General features: G+C 41.7%; 1 protein-coding gene across 1 annotated transcript in view; it reads left to right on the top strand.

The window, feature by feature from the left end:
* The window catches only part of VPS13C (vacuolar protein sorting 13 homolog C), a 2,437,235-nt gene that overhangs the window by 1,505,897 nt on the left and 915,925 nt on the right, over positions 1 to 15,413 (top strand). The window contains exon 59 of the mRNA XM_086955811.1: positions 5,994 to 6,115. Within this exon, the coding sequence (XP_086811937.1) occupies positions 5,994 to 6,115 (122 nt within the window). The remainder of the gene's footprint in view (positions 1 to 5,993; positions 6,116 to 15,413) is intronic.

The following is a 15,413-nucleotide window of genomic DNA, read 5'->3' as shown; positions in this document are numbered from 1 at the left end:
AGGTCCTTCGTCCGCTCGGTCTGATGGCTTCCTGCATTCTGTTGGTCAACCATGCACACTGGCACATGAAGCCACTCCAGTGGTGTCTCCGCAGGCAGTGGTATCAGAACAGGGAGTCAATCCGGATCTCCAGAAAAACTGCAGTGGATCTGTCTTGGTGGAGCATGGAAGGCAATCTGTCTCAAGGAAAGCCCTTTCATCTGCCTCTATCGGTGGCCACGGTGATAACGGATGCATCCACCCTACGGTGAGGTGCTCATTTGGGGGATATGGAGATCAAGGGTCTTTAGTCTCCGGAGGAGAGGTTGCTTTATATCAACCTTCTAGAATTGAGGGCCATACGTCTGGCGCGCCAGGCCTTCCTCCCTTCCCTTCGCGGTCGGCCGGTTCAAGTCCTGACGGACAACACCACCGTGATGTGGTATGTCAACAAGCAGGGAGGAGTAGGGTCGCAGTGTCTCTGCAGAGAGGCTCTGCGTCTCTGGTTCTGGGTTCAGGACCATCGAATTTGTCTGCTGACAAATCATGTGGCCGGAGTTCTGAACGTACGTGCACACAGTCTCAGTCGGCAGTTCTCAGCCGACCACGAGTGGAGGCTTCATCTGGAGGTAGTTCATCACATCTTTCAGACGTGGGGAACTCCTAAGGTGGAATGCTCACTGCCCGTCATTCTGCAGTCTCCAGTATCCGATGCAGGTAGCTTTGGGGGATGCGTTTCTGTTGAGTTGGGACTCACGACTCCTTTACGCATTTCCTCCCATTCCCTTGATTCCTTGGGTTTTGAGGAAGATTCGCCAAGACCGGGCCCAAATCATACTGATCGCCCCGGATTGGCCAGGAAGGGTGTGGTACACAGATCTTTTCCACCTCTCCTCGTGCCCGCGGCTCCGTCTCCCTCTCAAGGCAGATCTCCTCTCTTAGATGGAGGGGCAGGTTCTACACCCCCACCTCCAGACCTTACACCTTCATGCCTGGAGATTGAAAGGGGCAACCTGAATTCCTTTTCTCTCCCACCTGATGTGGTGGATGTCATTCTGTCAGCTAGGCGTGACTCCACTAAGGCAATCTATTCTTACAGATGGTCTAAATTTGTTACTTGGTGTGGAGATAAATCCATTGACCCTTTGAAGGCTCGTTTGTCTGATATACCTCAGTTTGCTCTTTTCCTAGCTCAGCAATGGTTTGCTGTAGCTACAGTCAAAGGTTATCTTTCTGCCTTGTCGGCATTTATCTGTCTGCCAGATCAGCCGTCCTTGTTTAAATCTCTTGTTGTTTTGAGGTTTCTAAAGGGTCTACCAAATAAATTTCCTCCTACTCCCTTTATTGTGCCTCAATGGGACTTGAATTTGGTGCTTACTTTTCCGATGGGTTCTCCTTTCGAACCTTTTATGAGACTTTTATCTTTTAAGACGGTCTTAAGACTTGCGATTACCTCGGCAAGGAGGGAAAGTGAGCTTCAGGCTCTTAGTTCAAAGCCCCCATTTTTAACCATCTATGCTGAACGAATGGTTCTCAGGACCAGGGCTGCTTTTCTGCCTAAGGTGGTAACTCCCTTCCATCTAGGACAGTCTATTACCCTCCCTACCTTCTATCCTCCACCTCACCCTTCCAAGGAGGAGGAGAGACTTCATCGCCTGGACCCTAAGAGGGCGGTGAGCTTTTATCTTGATAGTACAAAAGACTATCGAGTGGATGACCAGCTCTTTGTTGGATTTGCTGGCTGCAGAAAAGGAAGAGCTGTGCACAAGCGCACACTTTCAAGATGGATTATGCTATGCCTCAAGATCTGCTACTCCCTTGCGGGTAAGGAGCCTCCAGAAGGTATAAGAGCTCACTCTACTCGAGCAAAGTCATCAACATCTGCTTTGTCTAGGGGTGTTCCTGTAGAGGATATTTGTAGTGAGGCAACTTGGGCCTCCCTCCACACTTTCGCGAAGCATTACTGCTTGGATACCGAAGTGAGGAGGGACGGCCATTTTGAGCGTTCAGTCCTCCAGGAATTTCTGGTATAGGAGAGTGGACACCCTCCTCCGGGAGTGGGGACTACAGTGGAATCTATTCACAAGGCTAGGAATCCACTGGCAGATGTATCCATCAGAAGAACAAGTTACTTACCTTCAGTAACGCTTTTTCTGGTGGATACAGTATCTGCCTGTGGATTCCTCACTGACCCACCCGCCTCCCAATTGTCCACTCTTCTATATCTGAGTTTATGGCAATGTTTAAATGTATTTATTTATATATATTTTGTATATATGTTGTGTTGCATGGTCTTCATACTATGTGTATTTTCTTGGTTATTATGGACTCTGTACAATGTATATGTATATATCTACTGTCATTGGTCCGTCCGGGTGCCTCGAAAGCACAGAAAAAGGGTGGAACTGATGTCATCACGCCGACGTAGGCTTAATAAGGAGTCAGTGACGCCAGTCGGAGTCGCGTGCATTGCCGTGCTCCTATGACGTCGTCCACGCCGGCGTGCTACACAATAATTTTTCGAACATTGCTGACGCAGGGGGGTATTCACAAGGTGAAGAATCCACAGGCAGATACTGTATCCACCAGAAAAAGTGTAACCGAAGGTAAGTAACTTGTTCTTTAGGTGGCGCAAGTCAACGCATAAACAGATTTTTCCATTGCTTTTGGGCCCTACCACCCTTGGAGAAATCCACTCCGAACTCTCCACTTCCTCGATCACAGCTTTTGCCATCAAACCCTCTGACTCTTTATTAACTTCATCCCTTCTCAACATAGGAATAGGCCTTGCTTTTTGGACCTTAGGCTCAGCATCCTTCTTAAGTACAATATTGTATTCAAACCCCTTGAGTGCCCCTAACTTTTTCCCAAAAACTGCTGCAAATGTTTTGACCAAGACATCTTCCAACTTACTGGTTTCATCAATTACAAGAACTTTTTCTTCGCTGTTAGGGTCAAGGATGATATGAAATTTCTTTTGGTCCATCCAGCCAAGCACTGATGGACCAAGCCATCTGATGCCTAACATATTGATCTTTTCACCGGTGAAACCTACCGGGTTAACCTCTGTGGGTTATAGCTGGTGCCCAATTTTTTTAACAAATTTTCTTTCCATCCAGCTTCATTTACAGTAGTATAGGGTGAACCAGAATCAGCAAACATGTTGACTGACACTCCTCCCATAGATATCTCACCTACAGGCTTTCCTATCAGTGAATTGTCAATGACATTTAGAACAAAGATTCCCTGCAAACATTTTACACAACTACTCTCATTTTCTTTATCCCCATCAGCACCATCCTCTTCATCTCACACATTTTTTTAACATTACTATTTCTCCTCCGGCACATTTTGCTAAAATGACCAACCAAACCACAAATTCTACATTCCTTCCTAACTGCAGGTCAATATTTTCTATAGGCCAAGTGTTCCTTGCTATCACAGCAGTAACACCTTCTTTCTATCGGTTTTCTCTCTCTCCACAAGTTACTCTGTGGTTGAGTTTGACCACGTCCCATGGTATGTTGGTATTGGTATCTACTTGTGTTCTTTACTTTGAAGACTTCCCCCAGAATCTTTTTCAGATTCTTTAATCACAGTGGCACATCTCACAGGCATTTCAGCCTTCCTCAAAATAGCTACAACATTTTACGATGGTGCATCCCCGTTGACCCATAAGCGATCTTGGATAGTAGAATTGTTATTATGCATGACTAACTGGTCGCGTATTAAGTCGTCATGTAGACCCCCAAATTTACAGTAAATAGCAAATTTTTTTGGATCATCCACCCACTCATCTACAAGTTCCTCTTTGTTCGGTTTCCTTTAGAAAAACATGTGACGTTCATCACCAATACAGACTTTAGGGGCAAAGTACTAATCAAGGTTTTTAAGGCTGACTCAAATACATTACTACTTTCACCGCTTATAATTTTGGGCATACAAGAATACGTTTTCAATCCGATAGGCCCCAAAGAATGGAGAAAGAGTCTTTTCTTCTTATCAGGCTTCATCTTACTAGCCTCATCCACTGCTTCAATATAATTCACAAAGTAATCCTTCCATTCCAATGATTTCATACTTGGTTGGAATCCAGTTGCCCAAAATGAATGTGGAGGACTAACCGTGAAACTTTGCTGTGCCATAACTTGTTCCACTTCGTGAGGTCCCTAATCACCTTGTTCCATGCGCAGCTAAAGTGACCTACGGCAAAGATAAGGTGTTTTCACAATAATAAAAAAATGATAGTCCCAGCAGTTTTAAACCAATCATAATGGTGTTGGTGAAGATGTAGTGAAACTAAGTATGTATCCAAAGATTTATTGTAGAAAGAGCAAACGAGAAACAGGCGAGAGCCAGGCAGCACGGCTTCCCTCCAGGACACCGGTAGCGACTGATGGCCTGGACAGGAACCTGTGAAGGAACAGCAAGAGCTTCCCATGCCTCGCTCTGCTCCACGCTCCAAAGTACATTCAAAGGAAAATACAATGCAAGGTATAATACAACAGCAACTTAGAGCAGCCTCTTGATAATGAGTATGAGACGTTCACTCTATACCATTTTTCCAGATGCGGAGCTGTCTTTCACGGCCTCATGTCCTTTACAATTCTGTCGCGGTGTTAAAAAGATGTACGCACACATAAATGGATGTCCCCCAAAAATGAACTGAGTAGCGGTTTATTGAATAGGCTGGTACGTGTAAAGACTGCTCAGCCACCCGATCAAGCACCGCCACTGGTCTGACTTTCAAGGCCAAAAATTGTAAGAACCCCTTGACAGTTCTGGAATGAACTGGTGCCAATACTCATGCAGTACACATTACCACACTTGACTATTCTTATTCCTTTCAAATCTGATGTGGTGACATGGTAGTGCTACATAATATTCTAAATTATATAAATATACGCTAATATTAATATCTGCTCATTATGTATGATAAATCTGGTCACCAATTTTTTCTCAGCACAACACCTTGATTAAATCATGATTCTTTACTCTGGTCTTTCAAGGGTTTTGTAGCGAGATGTGTTCATTGCTCTACGTGGCTCAAGGGTCAGGGTCCCTTTTGACCTGAGTAGGCACTAATTCCCTACATCCAATGGCTCAGCACAGCCTATAAACTTTAAGTTGATGATAAATTTGCTGCTGCGTTAGTCATTTTTACCAGCCCTGAGCATGCAGGGTTGAACTTGTGCTGCTGGCCTGGTCCTCGTCTATGTAGGTTGTTCTGTGAATAGGACCTCTGCGTGCAAAAAACTGAATTCACGGGGTTGTGAGGCCCAGTATGTTTCTTTCAAAAGTGTGACAAATCTTCACAAAACTTTTCCCCCAAAATATTCCCCCAGCTCTTCACTGGAAAGTTTTGGGGTGATCCTTCGAGAGGGGGTTGAGAAAAAGTGGATGTTCTAAAATGCGTTTTTTCCCATTAATTTGTTCCATAGGAGCTTTAGAGACCGCTACATTCCAAACCGCTGAACGGATTTACACCAAATTTGGCAGACAGCTAGATCCTAGTCCAGAAAGACCGCTTTATGTGATTTAGTGTAAATCAGTCAGTAGCTCATGAGAAATTAATGCTCAGAAACTTTGTATATAATACGCCGCGGAGGATCCGCAGGACCAACAGACCTCATGGTGGGATCTGATTGGCTTGCCACCACAATAACAAAGATGCGGCGGCAGCCATCTTAGGACTTGGGAGACAGTCCATAGTCCTAGAAAAAATCCAAAATAAGACATAAGGGGGCAGAGTAGAATTACACACGTTATAGTTACCTTCGGTCCCAAGTTATAGTTACTTGAGATACATATAACTGGTATATTTCAGTGGTTTCGTACTTTTGAAACCGCATGTTTTAACTGATATTTTCACCTAACTATAATGTCACTTTATTCTTTTGTTTTGTTTTTTGAGGAATATATATTTATAGATATATATGGGTATATATATATATGAGATTCTTAGTAATATTTTTTTTATGTACACCATTAACATATTAACATTTCTTTAACAGATCAAGAATCATTTTGCGGTCCCTTTTAAAATTTACAAATTTGTCTTGAATATGAAGCTGTTGGAACCCATTGGAGTTGCAAAGCCAGAAGAGGAGTTTCACGTGCCATTGAACTCGTACAGGTAGATATGGAACTCTCCTCTAATAACATAGTTGTGATCAGAGAAGTTCCTTAACTCATGCAATACTCTAAATACCTTGTTGTTTTTGAAAAGCTGCACTGATTTATGATGTCAAAATGTTTAATTAATGTTTATTGCTAATATTTAGATAACATCAGACTGAAGTACTCTAATTTCTTTAAGCACAATAGTGATATGGTGCCTAATGCATATATTTTCTAAACTAGAAGATAAGGAATGCATTTTTCACCATGTCAACTTTTTTAAATCCTGCAGTCATAAACTATTAAAAGCATTCAATATGAATATTGTCTTCTTTATTGTACATATTCCCAGCTTCTGAGATATTGTGTCAGACCTGTAGCATTCTTTTTTTATCTTAGAAACAAAATGAAATGCATCCATTGCATAGCTGCTAGTTACTGTTGTTTGATTATAGGAATTTCTTTAGCTCAAATTTTGAACAGCTATGGATATTATACAAACATAGAATAATTTCACACTCAACTCACTAAATTTGTTTTATATAATGATTTTATAAAACTATAAACATTGTCAAGACCTCTTTCAATTTCTAATATTCATGTTAAAATGTATTTCAAGAACACCTATTAAATGTTACTGTTGTCCACCAATTCTTAAAACCGAATTTATATTTTAAATGTCTTAACACACCATTGGTTGGGTATTGGTAAAGTTACATCAGAATCCTTCCATATATAATAATGAAACATTATCAATAATAAGTAAAATTGTACTATCTCATGGGATTCAACACCCATGGATTCTTGGAGCTTAAAAGGAATGCAAAAGCAGGCACTTTACAGAATAAAGCAATTAAGAAATGTCAAATTTCATTCTGTTGCTTTTTCAATACAAGTGATCGGTCCAGAGGTTAACTTGCAAAAAAAAGATGTGCTAGGGCTGTCGTCAGGAGGCAGCTTGCACCAGCTCATTTCTCCTGTTAGCACAGCTTAAAACAGATCCATATATTCACCAAGAAATTGGGAAGAGGATGTGGCATAATGGCCAGTGCTGCTGACTTCGGAACTGAGGAACCAGGTTCGAGTCTCGGCGTCAGCTCAACATCGTGTGGTTCTGGGCAAACAGCTTGATCTCCCCATAAATGAATTTGCCCATAACTGGTGCTCATGAAAAACGCCCGTGTTGATGATTAAGTGCCAGTGCTGTGCACCTGAACCCACTGTCTCAAATTAAGCAGTGGATAGGTCTTATTCTTGAATGACTACATAATATTCCAAGGAATTCTTTTTAGAAAACCCCTCCTTTGCTTCAAAAAACAAAGACGTAAAGGACAGTGCAAAATCCACAGCCACTGAACTTTTTAACCCTCTTAATTGCCCTGTTGCCCATGTACCAACTGTTGTTTTAAAATATAGACTAGGGTTTGTTTCTTAGCTTTCAGATTTACAAAATAAAAGGCTATACATAACACTACAGTGTGAGATTTGTGGAACTGTTTCACTCTGGGAAGTATATTTAATAAGGTTTCATTATGATTTTAATTAAAACAATTTGTGTTTGTCAGTCACTCCGTGTACAAAGTCAGATGTCCAGTGAGGTGATTGTCGACCTCGAGCCCTGACGAAATTGCTGCAACAAAGAATAGGCAATGACACATGTTGGCCCATCTTGAATTGGTTTGTGACATGCAGTTGGTTTTTACTTTTGAGTAAGCTCACAATTTTGAATAAAAGGGTTACGTCATATGTGTGAGTCTTAACCCAATTTTTAATTAGAGATATATTTTATCTCCTGCACATTACAGGGTCTTTTTCTTTGTTAATACACATATCACTATTTTCACCTCTTATCTTTAAACTGGACACATTTTCTTTTCTATAGGTGAGAAGGTTACCAATGATGAGAAACGTGGGCAAGCTGGTGAGAACATGCCAGTAGCTCCTCTGGTGTAGCGCATATGAGGGACCTTTTCATCGTCACACATATTTTTCTGTGTTTTTTTATACACCTCCTTTAGCTAAGGGTATTGTTGTAATGAGTTGACTGACAAGACTTACACCTATGAAAAATTTAAGATAGCAGGCATTTACGACTGGATTAGACTGGTAAATTGTTCAGACCAGCTGTTGGGTAGAGGTGGATCCCCACAAACACCAGCCCTATTTAAGAAAGTGATTGCCGTCCCGCATAACCAGCTCTATTGTTGTTTAGTGATGTATGAGCGGAGGTTGACCTTGTAGTGTAGTTCCTAGTTTCCCACTAGGCCCTGCGCATTGGAATAACATAAACAGTAGTATCGACGTGGAACTGCTTATATTCCAGGCCTCCACTGACTATGCTAAACTTAATTGGGTGTGTTACCAACTAGCTCAGAGGTCACTGGAAACTTTCTTCTCTGCATAGGAAGTGATCAGCTTCCTTGGCACAGACAAGAAGGGATTCAGTTTTCCAATAACCGTGCAACATGACAACTTTGCTCCTCAGATCAAGGGTCAATCTCTAGGGTCGTGTGAAACAATAGACATGTATTTCACTCAGTCAGTCTAGTGCAGTTTACTTTCACAAGATGTAGAGAATAGAGAGACGGGCGTTTGTCAATAAAGGTGAACATTTATTGAACAGTCTTTCTTCTCGTACAAGAGAAATGTATTGCCACAATTGCAAGAATTGTTATTATAAAAAGTACGTACAGTAAGATAAGTATTGCGAAATAGAACTGTAAAAGCATTGATATGGTTTCTTAGCCATACAATAGTTTAAAAGTAATAAAACATATATACAGTCATATATACATTAGGCTAACATACTCAACTGGTGCTTCTAACTAAGCCTACCCCAGTGTGCCTGACCTAAGCCTAACACGTGAAAGGGGAGTAAGTAAGTAGCTTTAAGTTAAGTTGGTTTTGCCAAGGTTTGTTTCAAGAATTCTCGTCTAAGGGTGCAGTCAACACCATACCTCCGAATAGAATGATGGAGGATTGGTATCTCCTTCAGGGGTCACTCTCGATATCCCAGTCACCCGCGAGGGTAGACCGGAAACGCCGGAGCTGGATTTCTCTGCAGGAGAAAGGCAGCGGCTCTTCTTCAGCGCGTCGAGGAAGGAGGGGGGACAGCGTCCGCGGGCAGCTGGAATCTGCTGGATGTCTTCGCAGAGGGACGGCTGTTCAACTCCTAAGCGTACTGCACCATCGTTCGCGCTTTAGCAGCGATAATGGTATCAGTAGCTTCACCACCAAGGGACAGCAGGCTGCAGCGACAGGGTGCTAGCTTCACCAACACGGGGTCTTGCAGACAGCTAGCGTCAGCAGCTCGTACAACAGGCATTGCTTAAGGCAACGTTGGTAATATTTATACCTGACAGGTGCCGGGTTTGACGCAAGTTTGCTGGACATAAGACGTCAATTAAAGATGTCACTAGGAAGTGATAGTTATCAGTTGCTCATTAGAGTTCCATTACTAATCAAAACATAGCAAGCGGGGATTTCCAGGCTTGCTGAGTTTTTATCTTGTTGAAGAACTCGGAGTGTTATCTAGCAATATCAGATAGTGACTTCTGCTCTGTCATTGCACTAATTGGTCGCAAAGGAAGTGGCAGAGGGAACTACTTGGAATGTGGCTCTGTTCGTGTGAGGCCAGAGATGACTTTTCTGAAAATCGCACTTGAACGGTGATGCCAATATAGGGAATAAATGGATTTATAGCCGAATAGGGGCATAAGGTCACAGTATCGATCAGGAACCTAGATAAACACGCAACACCCACTCCACGGGTTAATGTCCATCAAAATTACTAAAACTAAAGCAATTAGATGCATGTGTAACATTGCCCACCCCAAAATACATAAATGCATTCGAAATAGGCGTACTTGTAATACATGAAATTTAGGTACTGTACGTTTTTTAAAGCATAGTAATCATTCAAAAAATTATTGCATATGAAATCAATGAACGATTATGCAAAAAGAATTACACAGTATCTCTGACAGAAGAAAAGCAAGATAAATCATCACATAAAAATGCATTGTAATAACATGTGTGCTAGAGGCTGATGTAATGTTGTTATGTCTCTAGATGTGTTTAGAAATAGAAGTGTGAAGCTTCTGTTCTCTAGGAATAGTTTTTACGTTAAGCAAAGAATTGTTCGTGCCAAAAAATGGTTAATATTAAAAGTGTCCAATTCAAAAAAATTAATGCTTGAACGGGGAAATAGAGTTCCAAAGCTTTTTGCAGTTTTTGTTGATCAAAACTGAAGGCCGAATTCAGAGTTCATGGGAACGCTGTGTGTCGGAAAGCTTCTTAAAAGTTATTGTTTCTGTACGGGTGAGAACATCGTATCAGACAGGCTCTCAAAAAATTGGTCTACAAAATCAGGTGACAATTCAACCAAATTAGATAGCGTTGTAACTTGGCAGGTGTGAGAATGATTGCTGTCATCGTATTCAGGAGCAGCAATGCTCACAGATGGCTGTACCTGGGTGATGCTGCTTTTGTCGCTTGCTCCACTGTTACCACCTAGTCGTAGCACAGGAGTCTCCACAAATGCCATCATCAGGATTGGTAGCCGCTGGGGACAACACAATGCGTGAGCCGTTATTGGACTGAGCAAAGTATCGACGTCCATTGGTACTGCTGATGGAAGTGAAAGACAGATGTCCAACACGCATTCATCTCCGCAAAGCATACATCTTAGTACCGGTAAGATACAGTTCTGCCATATAGGTCTGAATGAAAGGAACCAGGTCATGTTTAGATCTCTCAGCCTGGCCAATCCGAGGACGTTAGTTATCCTGTCCCGGTAGCGCATTGCTAGGATTGTCTCTTCCATTCCCATGGGAGCTATGTCTGAGTTTCGGCTTGCCATAACGAAGCAGGAGGGTCAAAAATAAAATCCCTGCTACAAGTCCCAAAAATAATGGTATTCCGCCTAAAACAGAGTGTACAAAATTAGGAACGATTCCCAAAATTGCCTGGAAGGGTGTTAGCAGTCCCGTAATGACAATCTTAAATATGCCTGGGATGCTTGTTGCACTAGACATGTTAAGGAGTTGGCTTAACATTTCTACGAAATGCTTCAGTAGCTGTCCTTGCAACTAGAAGATCATACGTCTCTTTTGATGAAGTTATAGGCACTGTTGTCTGTAAAAGTACAGATTTCATTTTGCTTAATGTATCAATTCGTATAGAATAGAGATTCAGACGAGGCCAGATGGGAGTCACTGTGTCTGCAGGCCCACTCGGAAACAATGCTTGCATACAGCATTTGACCATGGATGTTACTTCTACTAGATAACTTTTCCCTGGCACGAGGCCACAACATCTGTGATCCGTTCTAAGAATGTAACTCCCGTTCGAAAGTTGCATAAAGAAGGGCTCTATCTGAGTTGCAGGTGTGACTAGCTGGTGGCATGAAAGGTTGTTAGAATTTCCATCACATGCTCCGTGTAAATTAATACCCTGACACAAAAGTATACCGCTTAGTGAATGTTTACAGTTGTCACCACTAAGAAATACATTTTTGTCGCTGTCACTATAGCAAGAATGAGTGTATGGTAATTTCCATTCAGATTTTACATATCCTTTACCCAATTGTTCATACTGGCCAGCAGGTATGTATTCAAGGCACTTTTTAAATCGGAAAGTTGTTATCGGAATTGTGATAATTCCGTGTATTATCCATTCAATGACAGGACTCTCTGACATTGTCAATGGTAATCTCTCGAGTTTTTCGATGCTCAGGATTGTATAGTCTGCTCCTTTCTGTGCCAAACTGATCTGTTTATCAGTAAGGTTAAAACTGGAAAATAATGACGTTGTGTTGATTAAACGCCAAGGCACATAGCCTGAACGAAGATTTTGCAGCGTCCAGCCTAATTCTATAATAGAACGTAATTGAGATTGGCCATGTTGTAACATTAGCAAATCTCTGTCTATCACATCAAAGGCAGAGGATACAATATTGTCCAACGAATGTATTCTGGAAGACAGAGTCATTAACCCATTGTCTACTACAGAAAGTGATTTCTCCAAATTAATACGATCAATTTCTCGTATTTTTTCAGCAGTTTCAATTTGTTTGACTTTCCAAGCCTCGTTGTAAGCAGCATAGATGCTGGTCGCTATGAAACGCTTTTGACGCTGTTTGCGTGGTCCAAGAATGAAATCGAGCAAATCAGCACCCTCTTTTAGTAAAGACAAGTGTTGCTTAATTTCAGCCAGTGTGGATGTTGTTAGCCATTCAAGGCAGAGCTTCCCTACACTGTATGTTGTTATAATCCCTGGATGTTGTCTCTGGGAGTATCTCAAGTCTAATCTGGTCATTTTTAAACCCTGTGTTTTGTTCAGGAATCTATCTTGACAGCTATTTGTGTCTGTAGGCCAGATTAACCACGTTTTCCAATCAGGATGTGTTCTGTTGAAATGTAAAACTTGTGAAACGTCTAACTCAATATCTGCAGTTATATTTTCAGGTATTGGCTTCGGAATAGACGGTGTTTTAAGGTCTTTGTTCTTAGCTAGGCCAAGACAAGATGTTTGGTGTACTGTGTCATTCAAAAACAACATTTGTTCTTGTATCATGCAGGTTCTAAATAGTGCTTCAATGCCTTGCACCTGCCAATCTTTTGTACCCCAAATTGTTTTCGTTTCAATATTATTTTTCCAATAATCAAAACCAAATGTCATCATTTTGTCATAAAATGCTTCTGAATATATCAATTTAGAATTTGTCAGCATTGTTTTCATTCCTGTTTTATCTAACAGTTTATAATAAAACGTTTCTGCATTACTTGTGTTAAACCCTGAGAAGTATTTGAATTTCTCAAAAAATGCTTTAGAACTGCTTTTAGGTGGTGTAGCACAATGTTCCCATTGATTATACATAAAAACATTTCTAGGCTGTGCAGATTTATGCAAGTAATGATCCCCATAGTGGGTGTAACAGAATAACTGCTCATAACTAGATGAACCTTGTAAATAATCATGATCTGTGAATCTAGCTGACATTACTAAATCAGACATCATGTCATTAATACTGTTAAAGTCCCAAACATCAGAGAATGTACTAGGTGTCACAAAGTCACTTAAGGAAACCTTTAGTTGATGAGGATACTTCAGGATTTCGACCGGACCATATATCTCATAGTCTGTTTTCTCCCATACTACCCCACCAGGTATTGGTATAGCTGTGACATTTACTGTTGACAGTTCTCTTTTCTTCACGTGGGATGATCTGTGTGGTTTCAGGACTAGGTTGATGTTCTGACTTGCTGTGTCCATTCAATTGTAATGAACTTTCCTAAAATTAAAACTAAAATTAGGCAGAGTAGGAGTATGAATACCCCTGAAATTATCCAATGCTCAATCAACGGTGAATCCAGATATAATTCTTTGATTTGTTGAAGGAGTCCTGTTGTATTTTCTTTAGAATACTTTTTTGTTTCTGGCATCACTTCGGGGTCGTTTTGATCTTCAGAGAAGTTGTCGAAGTTGATGAAATAACCAGAGGCAGTTCTGTCAATTGATGGGATTGTTCTTTCAATCTGTCTCTCCGTAGCACTTTCTGATGCCACATTAGTGTAGACTGGTGTTGTTTCTTGACGAACTGTTTCAATCTGTGTTTCAAGAGGCACGAGTTCCATGGCATTATTGCATAGTCCTTCATTGTGCACTGCAGGCTGATCGAATGTGATGAGTCTTTCAGTTTGAACCTCTTGGATTGTTGCAAGTTTGGGTATTCTGTTGTTTCTTGGGAGTCCACTGGGCCTACTGTTGATTATAGGCCACATGCTTGTGGTTTTACCAGGTCGATGGACACGACTCTGTTCTCCTTTTTACCAGCAAGGGGCGGTAGCACAACTGATCTTGTTCCGGTGACTGCCAAGACAGGTACTGCTTTTCTGTAAGAAGGCCCAAATTCCTTCTTAACCGCGATCTTTTCTCTGACTAGATCCCCAATCTTTGGAATCCAGACAGGCCTTGCTGGGGCTGTTGCTGGTGGTGCCTCGTCAGTGGTACTTGGCTGTTGCTTTAACTTTATGTTGCTTAAGGATTTTCTTGTTTCATTCAGTTCCTGTAAGACAGCCAAACGATCTTTGATGTCAAAATTTGTTGCTTTTTCTTGTACCACTGACATCTGACTATCGAGGTCCTGAATAAGCATTCTAATTCCGAACAATAGTTCGTATGGGCTGAAACCTTTTAGAGAATTTCTTGGCATGTTATTAAGACTAGTCTGGACACTTATTAAATGTTTGACCCACCCAGCGCCTGAACCTAATACCTTCGCTGTTATAGATTGCTTTATGTCCCGTTTTTTTCTTTCTACCACACTATTCCCTTCCGGGGTATGACGGACAAGAATACCGCAACCCAATTCCCATGCCAGCCATGGCCTCCTTATAGGCTCGAGAGCTGAAAGCAGGACCCTTGGTCAGAATGGAACGTGGTAATTGCGTATATGCCGATATGGACTCGCAAATCTTTTATAACCGTTCTAGCGTCAGCCGAGCGCTGGAGGCCTCATTCTTTAAGTGCTTTTCGTCTTAATGGTGTACACTGGGACGCGCTTCTCTTCTTTGATTGCGCAGATAGACCGCCTTATGCTGTCTAGAAGGGATCCTGAAACTACACTGGCCTGTTCATTACTGCGATCTCTGTTGCAGTTTTCACAATTTTGAGCAAAACATTGAATATCTATACTCATTCCTGGCCACCAGTACTCTGATTGTAATTCTTTCAGAGAGGCTTTGATTGTTTGGTGTTTCAGACCCAACCCCATGTGTGCTTCCAGTAAGAGGAAGCCCCTCCTGCTCCTGTTTGGAATTACTCTGTCCCCCACTCCAGGGATTCGAGCAAAAGGAACGGAGTTTGCATCGATTATGTATGCATAATTGAGTGGATAGTTCACGGGTAGTGCTGCACAGTCGCCTTTTACAGTCGTTCCTACTGCCAGCATGGTTTCCCCGTCTATGTATTTATCTGTACGCTTTTTTGTGGCTACGGAAGCCGGTTTAGTTGCTTCCGCTGTGGCTGTATTAGCCAATGAATTCCCTGCAATGTGAACGCCATCACGTTGAAGACTCTGTGCGTGAATCACGTGAGTCTTTTGTAGTTCTTTGTGTAAAAGAGCTACCTGTTTCCAGAGCATTTTATGCTTTATTGTGGCACCTGTGTCATCTTTGTAGTCGTTTTCGATCCAACTCTGCAGTTTATTGTTGTAAGAATTGACGCAAAAATGAGAATCGCACACGATAAGTGTGGGGAATTCGCGTCCTGCATTTTCGAGCGCCATCTTTAAAGATCTGATTTCAGTTCTC

Source organism: Lissotriton vulgaris, chromosome 2_1, assembly GCF_964263255.1.
Source record: "Lissotriton vulgaris chromosome 2_1, aLisVul1.2, whole genome shotgun sequence".
Taxonomy (NCBI): domain Eukaryota; kingdom Metazoa; phylum Chordata; class Amphibia; order Caudata; family Salamandridae; genus Lissotriton; species Lissotriton vulgaris.
This window is presented reverse-complemented; position numbering and strand designations above follow the sequence as displayed.